Raw genomic sequence first — 18,532 nt, forward strand, 5'->3', positions numbered from 1 at the left:
TTTTGTCACGGCCGGCTCAAAACCATGACAAATAATAGGAGACAACACTAGAAGTTAAAGCAAGTAAATCATAATTTATTGAAACTAACTCAACAACCCACATATCAATGTGAAAACAAAACAATAAAGAGCATGGAGAGCGGAGAGCAGGATTTCTCCCTTGTCCTCCCTCTCTCTCGCAGAGCCTAGTGCGGTGTGTTCTTATAGTACTGGGAACACCGGGCCCAGGTGTTCCCAGCACCTAACGACGCCCGAACCCCTCCTGCTGGGCATCTGCAACACAAAGAATATCAGCAAACAGCCCAACAGCACCAGAGGCATGGCCGTCACACCCCCCCCCCCCCCCCCCCCCCCCTTAAAAACGGGGTGCCTTTTGGAACCACGACAATCCACTCAAATAAATAAATACAAGAATACAACCTGCACACAGCACTCATCAACCTCAGCACCAGGATCCTGTTAGTACACTGCACAAGGGATGAGAAGTTAACACAACACAGGCTGCTTTACATCACAGGGGCACGTGACAGCACGTCCGCCACCAGATTCTCCGACCCCTTAATGTGATGTATGTCCAAACAATATGAATGCAACATAAGAGACCATCGGATTAACCTCTGATTTGGACACTTCAGAGAGTTAAAAAAAAATCAATGGATTATGGTCAGTGAAGACAACAACTGGCATTCCTGAGCCAACATACACTCCAAAGTGACTCAAGGCCCAGACTAAAGCCAACGTCTCCTTTTCGATGACCGAGTAGTTCAGTTGGTGCTTGTTAAATTTCTTAGAAAAGAAACTTACAGGCCTATCCATCCCCTGGCCATCAGACTGCATCAGTACTGCACCTGCCCCGACATGGCTGGCATCCACCTGCAGCTTGAATGGCTTGTCAACTCTGGGGGCGGCTAGCACCGGAGCACTACACAGAAAGGCCTTTACGTTCTGGAAAGCCTGCTGACAGATAGGAGACCACACATATTTGACACTGGTCTTTAACAAATCAGTGAGGGGGGCAACCACAGAAGAAAAATTCTTACAGAACCTGCGGTAATACCCTACCATTCCTAAGAACCGCATTAGCTCCTTTTTTGTTGTTGGTGTGGGAAATTGCTCCACAGCCAACACCTTTGCCTGCACTGGTCTAACCTGGCCCTGTCCCACAACATGGCCGAGGTATGTTACGGTTGCATGAGCAAATACGCATTTTGCTAGATTAACTGTCAGGCGGGCTGCAGCCGAACGTTCAAATAACTGGCGAATGTGCAGGACATGACTGTTCCAGCTGTCACTGTAAACAACCACATCGTCTAAATAGACTGCACAGTTGTCCAAATCACCAACCACCATGTTCATTAAACGCTGGAACGTAGCTGGAGCATTCCGAAGGCCAAAAGGCATCACCTTATACGAATACAGGCCAGATGCAGTGACAAATGCAGAAATTTCCTGCGCTCTTTTAGACAACGGCACCTGCCAATAGCCTTTCAGAAGGTCGAATCTACACAAACTTTGCAGACCCAACCTCATCGATGCAATCATCCATCCTTGGAAGTGGAAACGCGTCCGGCTTGGTGACATTGTTGACCTTCCGAAAATCAGAGCAAAACCTGAGGGTGTTATCAGACTTTGGAACAAGCAGACATGGGGAAGCCCAGCTAGAAGATGATGGTTCAGCAATATTGTTTTCAAGCATGTACTTAATCTCTGCATCTAAATACTTGCGTTTATCCGCAGATACACGATAAAAACGCTGCTTGATGGGTTTTGCCTCCCCCACCTCTATGTCATGCTCTAAAAGATGAGTCTGCGAAGGTGTATCACCAAACAAACTTGGAAACCTGCCAATTAGTTCAGCCAACTCTACACGCTTTGACTCATGCAAATGGCCTAACAAATTGTCCAAGTTGCTAAGCGTCTCAGTGTTCCTTAGTCGACCACACAACAACCCCTGACCAAAACTCTGAGTCTCTTCCACCTCTGTCCCTGCCATGGACGGAGACGAGGAGTACACCATTGTGTTTGCAAAAGCTGCTGACTGAACATGCTCACAACTACTCACATTTACCAATCCTGGCTCAATGACACGCGAGTAGTAGGGCTTCAGCAAATTAACATGACAAAGCTGTGACTTCTTCCTGCGCTTTGGAGTAGAGATCAGATAGTTCTCCTCTGAGATCTGCTTCAGCACTGTGTGAGGACCTGTGAACCTGGCCTGAAATGGTGAACCAACAATCGGCAGAAGTGCCAGCACTTGATCGCCAGGACTGAATTGGCGCCGCTCAGCCTGTTGATCATAAATATGCTTCATCTTCCCTTGAGCTTTAGCCAGTTTCTCTCTTGCCAGTTCCCATGAAACATACAACCTATGCCTAAACCCGTTCACATAGTTAATCATGTTTTGTGGAGGAGCACTATTCTTGAAATTGTCTCTCAACAGTGCCAAAGGACCACAAACAGAGTGTGCAAACACCAAATCATTGGGACTAAACCCGGTACTCTCCTGGGTTACCTCCCTGGCTGCCAACATCAACCACGGCAAGCCTTCCTCCCAATCCTTGCCCAACTCAGTGCAAAAGGCACGCAGCAGTGACTTCAGCGTCTGATGGAAACGCTCCAGCGCCCCCTGGCTTTGTGCGTGATACGCTGATGACTGAGAGTGCTGCACTCGAAGTTGTTTTAACACTTGAGCAAACAGATGGGAAGAAAAGTTTGACCCTTGATCACTTTGGACAACCCTGGGGATGCCAAAGATGGAAATAAATTGCGAAAGTGCTTTAACCACCGACCTGGTCGTGATTGATCGTAGGGGATATGCAGCTGGATATCTGGTGGCTTGACACATGACAGTAAGCAGATATTTAGCTCCAGACCTAGAAGGAGGCAGAGGACCAACACAGTCAATAATAATGTGCTCAAAAGGCTCACCAATGGCAGGTATTGGGTGCAGTGGGGCAGGCTTGATAACCTGGTTTGATTTGCCAGTTAGTCGACATGTGTGGCAAGATTTGATGTACTCCGACACATCCTTCTTTAGCCGAGGCCAAAAGAAGTACCGTAAAATGCGGTCATATGTCTTCCTGTCTCCCTGGTGCCCTGATTGGTCATGGGATACCTGCAGAACTAATTTACGGAACTTAGCTGGCACCACAACCTGAAAAAGTGAGTGTCCCACACCAACCTCATTACAAGGCACCCATTTCCTCATCAGCACACCATTTTCCAGGAAATAGCCATGTGCCCTGTCCTTCACGTCTGCCACAGTGCTTGCAACCTCCTACAGCTCCCTAATGGAAGGATCTGACTGCTGTTCTGCCACCAACTCTGCACGCAAAACAGACAATGGAAAGTCAGACAAGTTCATACATGGTGCCTCCATCACACTTACTTTGTCAGAATCACCACCAGCACGAGCACCAGCATGTGTCACTACACATGCTGGAAACAAGTCTGGAAACGTGCGCTCACATTCATCTGGACCATCACTAGTAGAGACTGGATTAACCACCGGAAGTGGAGGAACATTAGGCCACACACGTCCACCAGCCAGCCCATTCCCAAGAATGATATGGACTCCTTTCACTGGCAAAGCCGGGCACACCCCAATGGTCACCTCCCCCTGCACTAAGTCTGAAAAAAGATTGAGTCTGAAGTGGAGCAGCCAAAACAACCAATCCCATTCCCAGAACTAACACTGAATCTCCAGTATCAGTCTCCCCTGAAAAAGGGAGAACAGACACCAGGTTGAATGAATCCAATGCACCAGTGTCTTAGAATTGTAACAGGGACCTTCTCACTGGATCCAGACAGGGAAACATATCCGCTTGATACAAAAGGCAAATAAGTGACGTCAACAGGAACCTCCTTATGTACGTCAGGCACGTCTGAAACACACATCGCTGAAGCAGCAAATGCAGCGGGCTTCACACTCATTTGCTTGTTTCTTTTCTGTAGAGCATAGCAGTCTGCTTCCACATGCCCTTTTTTATGACAGAAGTGACATACCTTTTCCATGTCATTCCAACCAGACATCCTTGCCCCTACCTCAGGCTTGGCTGCTCCTGCAGAAAACAAAACCTGACCAGTAGCACTATCCCTAAAGCCACCAGCACCATGCGCACTTCCCCAACCACTGTTGTGTGTCAAATCATATTGATCTGCTAATGCAGCTGCCTCACCAACTGTTTTCACCTGTTGTTCTGTTACATATGTGGCAATTCGGTTAGGAACAGCATTTTTGAATTGTTCCAAAAGCAAAGGATCACACAAATCTTCAAATGTTTTAACCCCAGAGGCCGTTTTCCAGCGATTAAAAGCATTCACTATATCACGTGAAAACTCCAGGTAGGACTGTTTATCCTCCTTTTTACCCTTCCTAAATCGCTGGCGATAAGCCTCAGGAACCATCTCATAGGCTTTAAGAACAGCAGCTTTTACTGAATCATAGCACAAACTGTTAGTCACAGACAAAGCCGAGTATGCCTCCTGTGCCTTCCCAGTCAACACACACTGCAACATGGTTGTGCGATCAACATCAGGCCAGCCCCTAGCATCAGCCACTCTTTCAAACAAAGAAAAAAATGTCTCAGGATCCCTTTCATTTAACTTTGGAACAAGACGCAGGTAACCAACCAGATCAAAATGTGAATAAGAGGAGCGAACACCTGAAGAAACATCTTCAGCTAGCCCTTGACCAGCTTCCACGTTCAACTTACCCTCTCTGCACAAACTTAACTTGTCATGTTCCAACTTTAGCCTGGCTTGCTCTGTGGCAGCATCACACCTCAATTTCTCCAAAGCCAATTCTTGGTCAACCTCAGACCTCCTTTTCTGTGACTTCTCAACTTCCACTTTATGCTTTAACCTCTCATGCTCCATTTGTAACAGCAGCAGCTCCTTCTGCTGTTCAAAGGACAAAGCAGTACTCTGAGCCATCTCTGAAGACGAACCAGCAGTCTCAGCAACATCTCCTATTTTATCAGGCAAAATCTCCATTTCATACAAGTTAGCCTTTAAAATTGACTTAACTGTATCCTTGAGTCTTTTGTCACCGATTTCAACCTTGTAATGGTCTGCAATTTTTAATAATTGCTCTTTTGTGCAGCCATCCAAAAAACCCTCTGATGGAGTCTCAAAAAAACCTTCAACTAGAGCCATTTTAGCCCCAAAGGAGAACAAGCAACACACTGGTTGTAACAAAAAGCAAACAGGAGTGTCCCCTCTATCTGCCTAACCAAAACTAAAGTAACTCATCCCTAGTCTTCATGTGGTTAATTGCAGCAGGTATTTATGCACTTAGGACCACTGACCAGAAGAAGCGACCAGAATCTGGCAACCCCCCCACAGCCATGGACATGCTCCCGAGACAAAGTCTCTAACCGCGTTCACCCCAACACTACAAAAAAACAACAAATTCAGCAAAGCTCAAAGGAACAATGCTGCTATGCCTACCAGGGGAAATCAGCTTTAGCTCCAACAAAATTACACACCAGCATGTCAGTACTCACCCTCCCTTGGACAAACGGGTCTCCAAATCCAACTCACATCATGCTCTTCTGCATGTTCAAAGAGACAAAGGCCAATCACTCACCCAGGTGTTCTCTCAAGCCCTGCAACACTACCTGAGAAACCCCAGCAATCAAGTGCACCTGGAGGCCTTCAACACAAAAGAGAACAGGTGATTAAATGTTCACAAAGAAAACACCTAACCAAAACTTCGACGAGCCCCCAATTTGTCACGGCCGGCTCAAAACCATGACAAATAATAGGAGACAACACTAGAAGTTAAAGCAAGTAAATCATAATTTATTGAAACTAACTCAACAACCCACATATCAATGTGAAAACAAAACAATAAAGAGCATGGAGAGCGGAGAGCAGGATTTCTCCCTTGTCCTCCCTCTCTCTCGCAGAGCCTAGTGCGGTGTGTTCTTATAGTACTGGGAACACCGGGCCCAGGTGTTCCCAGCACCTAACGACGCCCGAACCCCTCCTGCTGGGCATCTGCAACACAAAGAATATCAGCAAACAGCCCAACAGCACCAGAGGCATGGCCGTCACACTTTTGATCCACTAATGTTGATGCACTGTCATGCATGTCATGAGAGTCTCTCACTGACCTTGGACTTTTACAAGAGTTTGAAGACACTGTGAGTAAGTAGCGTCATAGCAGCATCATCCATAACTTTAAAACTGGGCCATTGACCAGATCACAGCACATTTAGATTGACCAAGAGGTCCTTGTATGGGTGTAGGTGTATACCTGTATCATGTAGAAACTGCAGAACTGCATTGGAGATCAATTTATATTTCTCACTGTGTCCAAATAAAGATGTAACAGAGAAAGCCTCAACTCCAAGTCCTGTCAATCTAACAAAGAGTACCTTTCTCTCTTCCCTATACTTTCTACATTCAAGGAAAACATGCCTTAGCCTACTGTTTCCAGAATGAGGCATCGGCGGAGAGCCCCCCCTTTGGACCTCTGCAGGCATAACTAATTGAGCACAGGGAATCAAAAGGATCAACAGATGATCACAGGCTAATTCAACTTCTGACAGGTAAGTATCCTTATGCCATTAGTTTTTTAACTCTTAATTCAACATCTTACCATGCATGTGACTGCATTCATTGCTTTTTAAACAGCTGTTTCTTTTTTTACATAAAATCAATCCATCACATAAAGAGGCATCACAGGTGAGCCAGTGGAGCAGAGAGTATTAGTAGCCCAGTAGGGGAAAACACTTGAACTTAAGCACAATGAAAATCACTAAGGAAGAAACTCTGAAATTACACAAATTTGAGAGTTTGAGCACTGGAGTCACCATACGAGATAAAACAATCTGGCACCGGAGCTTGATGAGCTGATGAGCTGCAGGTTGCACCTCTCCGTTGCCACAGATACTGCTGCCACACCCAAAGACACAGACAAACACAGGGAAATGAGCAGGTGAGGGAGAAGGGAGGGGGGAAGACATATATTCTAACACAAACCAATGTGTCATATTATTTGTTGTGATACCAGTGATGCGATTTTTAAGTACTATGAAGGACAGTGGTTATAAGAGTTAAACAGAGTAAAAAGAGTAAAAGAATGTCACACTTTCTGCCTTGGAAAAAAAAGAACTTAATTCTGGCATTTTTTCCAACGTCACATTCCCTCCTGAACTAATTGGGCAAAGCATATTAAAATATATAAATGTACTTTTAGGGAGACAGGGTTGTTAGTCAAGATTAAAAGGGAGTTTTTATTATTAGATACCTTTTGTCAAATTTGTGAAATGCCAGTATTCTTGAATGTCACTTCTTAAACTGTTTCGTTGTGTTTTCTGAAATCTTGTGTTTTTTATGTAATGTGTCTTATTTGTTTTGTGATTTGTCATGTGACAGTCCAATGTGTTTTCAATTCCCTCATGTGGGCAGTGACAAATCTGATAGGTGTGGTGAGATATAAAAGCCACGTACTGTTCCAACCCCTCAGCTGTTTGTTATAATATTGTTCGTGTGGCTATCCTGATATATCACCTACTTGTTGGACCAACATAGAAAGTGTCGGTTAGCCATAGATAAAATTTCGGACAGCTAGGAAAAGCTAAAAGATGATGTCAAAAGAGGGAAAGGTAATATAACAAGCAACTACACATCCCGCTTCATTTTCAGGCCTACAGAAATATCATAATTATCACTGTACTTGTATTAAGATTGTGTATGTTTGTTGTCAATTGTTGAGTCCAAAGTCAGTCTACAGCTGAAGGTGATGAAAATATTGACGATGAAGAAGACTGTGGTTTGAAAAAAACTAGTTCATGAAATATTCAGGAGAACTTTCCCATTTTGCTCCACCACATGCAAGTTTTGAATTGTGTCTTTTGATTTTACTCCTCTGTAGCTGTGGCTTCATGTTTTAATTCTTATCATTTTGCAAGCTCATAGAGCTGGTTTCACTGGTACTCTTTTGGGTAACATTTTGTGACTGTGTCCGGCCAGGTGTTTAATGATCCCATCCACGGACATTTGGAGTTACACCCGCTTCTCATCAAAATCATTGACACGCCACAGTTCCAGAGACTTCGATTCATCAAGCAGCTTGGCGGGGCCTACTTTGTTTACCCTGGAGCATCCCACAACCGCTTCGAACACTCCATTGGGTATGTCTGCATTTTTCAGATAGATGCTGTTCTGTGTGCTAAAATACTCAATCCTAATGACAGGTTATCAACAATGACATGAAAAAAGCAATAAAATTAAAGTCATCATTGCATAGTACAGGTATACAAGTTCATAGTTTCTGTTTTACAATATGATACGATAATTGAGTACTGAGTTGTGTTTTTTTTATTGTTATGCTGTAAAGGGTGGCACACTTGGCAGGAGAGCTTGCACGAGCTCTGAGAACACAGCAGTCAGAGCACTTTGCAGAAGAGCTTGGAAAACAGCCTTTGAACTTGGTAGAAGAGCTTGCACAAAAGCTGGGAATAGAGCAGTCGGAGCTCCAGATCACTAAAAATGACATCACTGATGAAGACATCCTTTGTGTGCAGATTGCTGGTCTCTGCCATGACCTGGGTGAGTAACATACCTTTTCACCATCACATGTAATAGGTTTTAAGTGGTAATTTGTGGTTGTGATTAGGGGTAAAAATGACAGTGAAAATGTATTTGACAAATTGTCAAATGCTGGTGTTTATCTTTTTTTTCTTTTTCTTTTTTTTTTCTTTTTTTTTTTTTTTTAATCAGATTTTATTTTATTTTGAATTTACATATCAACAATGCATATAGCATACAACATTAAATAGCGGTCTGAGCTGGGGGGAGAAAATAAATAAGCAAAATAGCAATAAAGTGGGAGATGAAAAGAACGGAATAGAACAAGATTTAAGAAAAAAAAAAAAAAAAAAAAAAAAAACCCAACACACACACCCAACAAAACAAGGGATGTCCTTGTACCTACTAAGGAATATTTCTCATCACCGGTCTGCTCAGTTTGGCACCTTCTAAGCCACTGTTTCCCCTCTGGATAATTTCCCTTAGATCCTTAGGCAGGTAATCCACTAGAGGCCGCCATATGTCCATAAAAGTGTCATCACTTCCTTTTAATCTGGCACTTAATCTTTCCATAGGAAAAACTCTAAAAATTTCCTTGTACCACTGAGTTACAGAAGGAGGTTTCTCACTAATCCAATTAAATAATATACATTTTCTGGCCAAAAGTAAGAGTTTATTGAGTAATTTTGACCTTTTGACATCCATAACTCTGTTCAAAGGTGGCAGCCCCAATAGAAACTGACCTGGATCTTTACATATGTGTTTTTTAAATATTGCTGTCATTTCCTTAGATACACATGACCAGAACTTTGATATTTTCGGACAGCTCCATAAGCAGTGTATATATGTCCCACTTGTTAGCTTACATTTAAGGCACAATTGTGATCTATTAGGGTCAATTTTGTTCATAACAGAAGGTGTCCTGTACTGTCTATGAAGTATTCTATATTGTATTTCTTTAAATTTATTGCTGAGAAACAGGGAGTGAGTAGTCCGAATACATCCCTTCCAGGCATCCTCATCATATACATTTTGCAGGTCCTCCTCCCATCGCTTCATAAGCCCATCAACACTGTGTTGGTTACAACTCTGAAGACTATTATAAAAGTATGTGATAAGACCTTCATTCAATGTGAAATTAATTATGAACTTCTCAATTGGTCCCTTCAGTGTTTCAGTTTGAGTTGACTTGAAATTTGTAGTAATAAAGTGACGGACTTGGAGATAGGCAAAAAAGTCTTTTTGTGGAAGTCCAAATCTGTTTTGCGCTTGTGAAAAGGACATAAGAACATTATTGTCATCAAACAAATCTCCAACCACTCTCACTCCCTTCTCCCACCAAGAGCAGAATACAACATTATCAACACCAGGTAGGAAGTCCCTGTTACCCATAAGTGGAGTCAAATAGGAAAAGGCACCCTTTCTGCCTGCAAACCTGTGCATGTGTGGCGATACCAGTTGAACTGCGAGTGGCAGATCTAGAGAATCAATATAACACCAACAACGCCACCTTAGGACTTGCACCTAAAGAGTATACTCCTTTAACTTTAATTTCTCTGAGGGTTTCCCAAAAACCACCCATACACAGGTTCATACACAAATGAATACAGGCACGATGTAAAATAATTTAACAAACTTTATTACTCACAATAAAACAAGTTCATTTATCAAGTTATGTCTCTAAAACATTTATATCGTTATTTTCTTTAATCTCTAACAAGTGATGTTCCACCTACACCAATACAGTGGTTCAGTTAGGAAGTGAAAGGCAGTACACCACGGCTAGCTCTGGCAGAGGTCCCTGCACTCAAATAATTCAAAAGAAGAAACAAAACAATATATTTACAAATCACTGCAACTCAAAACGGAAGGGGGGGAAACCATACAAGAGGTATAAATGTGGCAGGTCCTCCACTATAGCTGCTGCAGTAACCTCTCCCACCCCCACTAACGTCTCGCAATCAGATTGGGGCGGAGCACACGTGAACTCAACTACACTTTAAGAGAATGTCTATACGATGACGAAACAACCGTTTCCTGCAGGCTAACTAGCAAGGCAAGGCAAACAAAGAAAGAAAAGAAGTTAGAGACAAGGCAGGGCAAACAGCAGCCTGACGCCAGACAAGCTGGGTCCCGCACACATCAGTGCTTGTAGCTGCTAGCGGCTACGGCGGCAACAGCAGCTAACCAGACGGGGACACACATACACACCACACCACACCGGCCCGATGCGTCAGCCTGCAGAACGCACACGGCCCATACACGCTCGGACACTACGGCGTGGCGGAGCTGCGAGCTGGCTGCACTCGCTTCGGCAGAGGAAAGAGACAGACTAAACGACCAGGGGGGGTATATAAACCGCCCCGCATTAGCGGGCGAGGACGCGGCTGCACTACAGGTGCCGGTAAGGGGCGTGTCACACACCTGCCGCGATCGCCATGCCTGCTGTTAAATAAACAGAATATAAACCATCTGGTTACATTCCTCCCCCCCTTTGTTTTATCAGTGACCCACTGATAAACTACACACTGAAACTACTCATATTAAGACCACGGTCTAAAAATGGCTGCAGCCATACTACTAGAACCCACTACTTGAGAAGCAGTAGCCCTGTCTGCCTCACCCCTTACAGGCCCTGGAAGGCGGTGGAGGTTTGAGTGTTGGCCTGCAGTGGTCCGGGAAGACTTCCTGGGGGCAGCTGAGCCGCCGCTGGATGCTCCTGTTGGCACAGGGGAAGGGACAGAGGCCTCTCTTGCCACTGGAGGTGAAATTGCGTGCTCTCTTGGTGGGGAGCTTGGCTGCACTGAAGTGGGTGGATGCTGGCCTGGTCCCCTCAGAACCACCCACAGTCCTTCATCCTCACTGATCTCCGACGCACTTTCGGAGGAATCCTGCGGCCCCCTCTCAGGACACTCAGGAGGCAGGGTCAAAGCCGGCTTCAACATCGTCCGGTGCACACTCCGCACCTGAGTCAAATCATGCACTGGAGCAATGGAATAGACAACCCCACCTGGCTCTGGCGCTCTCACCACTTGATAGGTTGTCGAGCTCCACACATCCTGGATCTTACGGCGCCCTCTAACGCCATGGTCCTGCAGGTAGACTCTTTGACCAAATTTCAGTGGCTCACTCAGTGCTCCTTGATCATGCCGCTCTTTCCTCCGTCTGGCGGCAGTTTCCATCCGTCCCCTGGCACAGTCGAAGGCCAGGTGGAGCCGACGTTGATGCTCTGCCACCCAGTCACACACCTTCCCTGCTGTCAGCTCAGGGAGATGGCCCAGCAGGAAATCGGCAGGTAAATGAGGTTCTTGACCAAACATAAGAAAATGGGGGGACTCACCCGTTGACTGATGAGGGGTGGTGTTGTAATGAAACACCAAATGGGGAAGATGGTGGGGCCAGTGGCGTTTCTGGTCAGACGGGAGGGTGCGCAGTAGGTTATGCAGTGTCCGATTAAATCTCTCACACTGTCCGTTGCCCTGAGGATGGTATGGGGTGGTCCGGGTCTTCTGAATTCCATACAGTTCACACAGCTGTTGAACCAAAGCACTTTCAAAGCTCCTCCCCTGGTCAGAGTGGAGGCGCGCTGGAACTCCATAGCGATGGAACCACTCTCTCACCAATACCTCAGCCACAGTAGTAGCCTTCTGGTCTCGGGTCGGCACAGCTTGGGTGAACTTTGAAAACACATCGGTCATCACCATAACGAGTTCCCGTCCATCCTGGGCCGGTTCCAGCAGAGTGAAGTCAATGGCAAGGACCTGGTTGGGCTCTGCGGCTAATAGATGACCCATAGGAGCCCGGGCCTGGGGCTGTGTGCACTTCGCCAGGATACAGCGCTCACACTGTTGACACCGGTTCCGGATGTCTTTATCCATCCTCGGCCAGTAACACCGCTGCCTCACCAGCTGTGATGTCCGCTCAATCCCCTGGTGCCCATGATTTTGATGAAGCTGTTGGAGAATCTCCTCTTTCAGACACTCAGGAAGAAGAAGCTGGAGGATCTCTTCCCCACCGTCAGGACGGAAGAGCCGGCGATACAGCAAACCATCTCTCTGCACAATACGGTCCCACTGCCGCACCAGACCACGCACCTGAGGGCTTAGATGTTCTTTTTCTGCGCGACTCGGCACCCGTTTGTCACTCCAGAAATGGTGGAAAGCCCCAATAGCTGCATCGCCTGCTTGGAGTGCCTGGAGATCAGCTGGAGACCGTGAGGGGAGGGCAACGACCGCTGCCTGCACACCTATATGCTGATGCTCTCCAGCGGCCCCCTGGATATCCGGTGGTACAGCGGTGCCAGGCAGCATCTGTTCAAAGATCTGGACCCCAGTGGCTGGCTGCCTGGAGAGGGCATCGGCGTTCTTGTTAGTGCGGCCTGGTCGGTACCGGACACAATAGTCAAATGCCGATAGCTCGGCCACCCAGCGCTGCTCTGTAGCGCCTAGTTTAGCTGTCTCTAGATGGCTCAGGGGGTTATTATCAGTCCACACAACACATTTCTGACCGCACAGATACTCCTTGAACTTCTCCACCATCGCCCATTTCATGGCGAGGAACTCCAGTTTCATGGAGCTATAGTTCTTCTCAGCTGGGTGCAGGCTGCGGCTAGCGTAGGCGACTGGCCTCACTCGTCCCTCCTGCTCCTGTGACAGGACAGCTCCCAACCCAATGTGACTGGCGTCGACTTCTAAAATAAAAGGCAGGGAGAAATTAGCAAAGGCCAAGATGGGTGCATTTACTAGGCGCGCCTTTAATTCGGTAAAGCTCCCATCACAGTCCGCCGACCATGCCTCTCCACACAGCGGGCCCCGTCCTCTTCGTGGCTTACTCCCAGCCAACTCAGCAACCAGTCTGTGCAGCGGGGCAGCCAGCGTAGCAAAACCTTCAATGAATCGTCGATAATAACTTGCAAAGCCAATGAACGACCTCAGCTCAGTGACAGTGGTGGGACGTGGCCAGTCAGCCACAGCAGAGACCTTACTGGGTTCGGTGGACACTCCCTCTCGAGAGATGAGGTGGCCCAGGTATTGCACCTCCTTCTTGAAGAACCTACATTTCTCCAGTTTCACTTTGAGCCCTTCCTGGCCCAGACGGCTCAGCACAACATCCATTCGGCTCAGGTGTTCCTCTACAGAGGAAGAGAAGACAATTATATCATCCAAATACAACAGGAGAGTCTGACAGTGCTGTGCCCCAAACATTCGCTCCATGAGACGTTGGAATGTCCCAGGGGCATTACATAATCCGAAAGGCATACGATTAAACTCAAACAACCCGAATGGTGTGCAAAATGCAGTCTTTAACTTGTCTTTCTCGGTCACAGGTACCTGGTTATAACCACTAGCAAGATCCATTGTGGAAAACCACTTGGCTCCAGACAACGCATCCAAAGATTCCTCAATGCGGGGAAGGGGGAAAGCATCCTTCCTTGTTTTCTTGTTAAGCAGGCGATAATCAACACATAGCCGCAGGCTGCCATCTTTCTTCTTCACCAAAACGATGGGTGAGGCATAGGGGCTACTGCTCTCCCTAATTACCTGGGTGTCTAGAAGCTGATGTATGTGTGCCTTTACCGCCTCATACTCAGAAGGAGGGATACGTCGGTACCGCTGCCGCACAGGTGTGTCGTCTAAAAGAGGAATGTCATGACATATTAAAGTGGTACAACCAAGGTCACCTTCAAATGCAGAAAACACTGGTTCATGTTTTAATAACAATGCTCTAACCCTGCACTGCTCTGCCTCAGGGAGTACAGATAGGTCAAGGTCCCTGATCTCCTTCTGGACTGAGCTTACCCCTGCAGTCTGAGACATTATGGTTGCAGTAACACACCCTTCCTCGCCCTGTACCTCACTCAGCCCTGGAGGAAGACTCACCACCTCTGCTGACGCCAACAGGCCTATGGGACAGCGGGGCTTAAGGCTAACTGCAGTCACTCCCACATTAACTACTGGTATGTAGGCAGTGCCTCGAACAACACGTACCAGGGCAGAAGACACCAACAGGCCAGCAGGCAGACAATAGTCAGGACTCAATGGCTCAACTAAAATGGACCTGGGGGTACCAAACACAGCAGAACAGGTAGCAGCTACAATCCTAGTGGAGCCTGCAGGTATACAAACCCGCTTTCTACCCCTCAACCTGGCTAAACAGGAGCGTGAAGGAGAAGACTGAACCTCTGCTTGCTGACAGAACTGAAAAGCTGGCAGCCAGGGCCCGGATGGCTCCACCACCGCAGAGAGGTCAAACTGCTCAGGGCCACACTGACGGATGAGCCCCTGGTAACATCCCTTTATAATGTTCATACCCAAGATGCCTGGCACTTCAGGGGGGGTTACTTGTGCAGGTGGATCTTTAACCACCAAAACGCCACGTCTGGGGATTAGACAGCCGAGCACCTCAACATCTGGTTCCAAATAACCCAAATATGGAATTTCCAACCCGTTAGCAGCTCTGAGTTCTAACCAGTGACAGGACTTTAACTTATCCTGAAAATTCTGTCTGAAGAAGCTCTCTGAGATGGTGGAAACCATGGACCCTGTATCAAGAATACATTTAACATTCACACCTGCCAACTTAATGACTACCTGGGGAGAGGAAGCAATCAGGCGTTCTTTTACTACAGCATCAATTACACCATGGTCTGAGCCTTGCATGTCCCCACCTAATGTCTGGCTCTGCACATTAGGGGGAGCTAGTTTTCCATCTGTGGGGGGCTAGTGGATGCTACCTGAGAGGCGCTGACGCTGGAAGGGGGACGAGGGTGAACACGCTCATTCTCACAGTCCCTAGCATAATGGCCTGGACGCTGACATCGTCTGCAGACAACACTATTTAGGCGGCTGGACTGGGGTGCTGTAGGTTTCTGCATGGCTGCTAGTGTCTGGGTGATCTGGTTTAGCTGCTCCTGCTGCTTGTGTACTAAAGCTGTTAAAGCTGCCAGTTGTGAAGAAGTGGAGCTAACCTGTAAACAGTCAAGTTTAGGCTGCAGGCTGGTGTTCTGTGTAGCACAGAAAGCAGACATAGGGTGACCATTACCCTTACTAACTGGCCCTCCCTCCCGTTCCCACCTAATGGCTTCTGACCTAATGTCCAGCAAGGTTCGGTCAGGGTCATTACGGACCAGTCTCTTCAACTCTCTACGCAGGTCAGAGTTATTGACATGTTCTACAAAGTGGTCACGTAACAGAAAGTCAGAATTAGGAACTCTAGTGGGAGAGCTTGCAACAACTTTTGCCATTAAACATTGCAACGCATGAGAAAATTCTTGGAGTGATTCACCTGCCAACTGTTTTCTGGAGAAAAAGTCTTGCTGTAATGAAATATAAGACTTAGGGCACCCATACAATTCTTTCAAGATAGCAAAGACACATTCAGGATCTTCTCGTTCGGCACGGGGCCGGTATTTTATTTCATCTCGAGTTACCAGTTGAACTGCGAGTGGCAGATCTGGAGAATCAATATAACACCAACAACGCCACCTTAGGACTTGCACCTAAAGAGTATACTCCTTTAACTTTAATTTCTCTGAGGGTTTCCCAAAAACCACCCATACACAGGTTCATACACAAATGAATACAGGCACGATGTAAATAATTTAACAAACTTTATTACTCACAATAAAACAAGTTCATTTATCAAGTTATGTCTCTAAAACATTTATATCGTTATTTTCTTTAATCTCTAACAAGTGATGTTCCACCTACACCAATACAGTGGTTCAGTTAGGAAGTGAAAGGCAGTACACCACGGCTAGCTCTGGCAGAGGTCCCTGCACTCAAATAATTCAAAAGAAGAAACAAAACAATATATTTACAAATCACTGCAACTCAAAACGGAAGGGGGGGAAACCATACAAGAGGTATAAATGTGGCAGGTCCTCCACTATAGCTGCTGCAGTAACCCCTCCCACCCCCACTAACGTCTCGCAATCAGATTGGGGCGGAGCACACGTGAACTCAACTACACTTTAAGAGAATGTCTATACGACGACGAAACAACCGTTTCCTGCAGGCTAACTAGCAAGGCAAGGCAAACAAAGAAAGAAAAGAAGTTAGAGACAAGGCAGGGCAAACAGCAGCCTAACGCCAGACAAGCTGGGTCCCGCACACATCAGTGCTTGTAGCTGCTAGCGGCTACGGCGGCAACAGCAGCTAACCAGACGGGGACACACATACACACCACACCACACCGGCCCGATGCGTCAGCCTGCAGAACGCACACGGCCCATACACGCTCGGACACTACGGCGTGGCGGAGCTGCGAGCTGGCTGCACTCGCTTCGGCAGAGGAAAGAGACAGACTAAACGACCGGGGGGGTATATAAACCGCCCCGCATTAGCGGGCGAGGACGCGGCTGCACTACAGGTGCCGGTAAGGGGCGTGTCACACACCTGCCGCGATCGCTATGCCTGCTGTCAAATAAACAGAATATAAACCATCTGGTTACACATGTCATGCCAGATCTTAATAGAGCTTTGAAGGATTGGATTGTCCCTTACCCCGGGAGGGGCAGTTTTTTTACTCGTGAGTTCCCCTAGTAATCTAAATGGGACACAAGCCCATGATTCGAATGGGTCCTCTATTCCCTTTAAATAGCAGTGAACCCATTCATATATGAATCTGCCATGACAGGCCCAATTGTATAATATAATATTAGGGAATGCTAGACCTCCGCTGTCTTTAGGAAGCTGTAGAGTTTTCATACTTAACCTAGGTTTTTTCTTTTGCCAAATGAACTTTGAGAAGTCCCTTTCAACCTCTCTTGCTACCTTTTTAGAAATAAACAGAGGCAACATCTGCATTGGATAAAGCAGCCGAGGTAAAACATTCATTTTTAACAAGTTAATTCTGCCCATCCAAGATATTGGCAAATCCATCCACCTGTTAAGATCGCACTTGATATCTTAATGTACAGAGTTGAAGTTTTTTATCAATAAATTCTTAATATTCTGGGATACAGAAATACCTAAGTATGAGAATCCAGAGGTAGACCAAAAGAATGGAAAGTTTGGTATGTTTGGAACATCCTGCCCATATCCAATTGGCATGGCCATTGACTTACTAAAATTAATCTTATATCCAGAGAAGGATCCAAAGGTCTGAATAACTGACATTAGAGCTGGTATTGACTTGTCAGGGCTGGTGAGAAAAAGAAGAACATCATCTGCATATAATGCAATCTTGTATGTTGAGGATTTAATCTGGAAACCCGCTATGATTTTATGACTTCTAATAGCCTCTGCCAGTGGTTCAATGGCCAAAGCAAAAATAAGCGGGGACAAAGGGTCCCCTTGCCGAGTGGACCTCCCTAACTTAAACTCTGATGATTTTATACCATTTACAAGTACACTCGCTTTGGGTGAGAAATATATCAGCCTAGCGAGTTTAATAAACTCCTCCCCCAGTCCAAATTTTTCCGTAACGGTGAATAGATAGGGCCATTCCACGCGATCAAATGCCTTTTCGGCATCGAGTGAGGTAACAAGCCCTTGTGCCTGATTAGTATTTGCATATTGAATGATGTTAAGTAATTTTCTCATATTGGTATAAGAGTTCCTGTTTTTAATAAAGCCTGTTTGGTCAGATCTTATTAAGAGTGGCAAGTAGTTCTCAAGTCTTTTTGCCAATATTTTCGAAAATAATTTACTGTCCACATTCATCAGGCTAATAGGCCGGTATGAGCTACACTCGTCAGGGGGTTTGCCCTTCTTAAGGATTAAAGATATATTGGCGGCATACAATGAGCCTGGTAGGGAACCTGTCTCTATTGAATGAAGGGACATCCTTAGCAGAGGTCCATCTATGGAGTTTAATAATTTTTTATAAAACTCTGGACCGTAGCCATCCGGTCCAGGAGCTTTTCCGTTCTGCAGAGAACTGATTGCATTTTTTATCTCTTCACTGGTTATTGGTCTTCCAAGAACAAATTTGTCTGCTTCTGACAAGGAGGGGAGATTGAGCTTTTCCAGAAAACTCTGTATACAAT

General features: G+C 46.1%; 1 protein-coding gene across 1 annotated transcript in view; it reads left to right on the forward strand.

The window, feature by feature from the left end:
• Positions 1-7,538: 7,538 nt before the first annotated feature.
• LOC115585100 (deoxynucleoside triphosphate triphosphohydrolase SAMHD1-like) overlaps positions 7,539-18,532 on the forward strand; it is a 41,797-nt gene continuing 30,803 nt past the window's right edge. The window contains exons 1-3 of the mRNA XM_030423202.1: positions 7,539-7,616; positions 7,984-8,144; positions 8,351-8,562. Of these exons, the coding sequence (XP_030279062.1) occupies positions 7,596-7,616; positions 7,984-8,144; positions 8,351-8,562 (394 nt within the window). The 5' untranslated portion in view covers positions 7,539-7,595. The remainder of the gene's footprint in view (positions 7,617-7,983; positions 8,145-8,350; positions 8,563-18,532) is intronic.

The sequence above is a fragment of the Sparus aurata genome, chromosome 7 (assembly GCF_900880675.1).
Source record: "Sparus aurata chromosome 7, fSpaAur1.1, whole genome shotgun sequence".
Classification (NCBI taxonomy): Eukaryota; Metazoa; Chordata; class Actinopteri; order Spariformes; family Sparidae; genus Sparus; species Sparus aurata.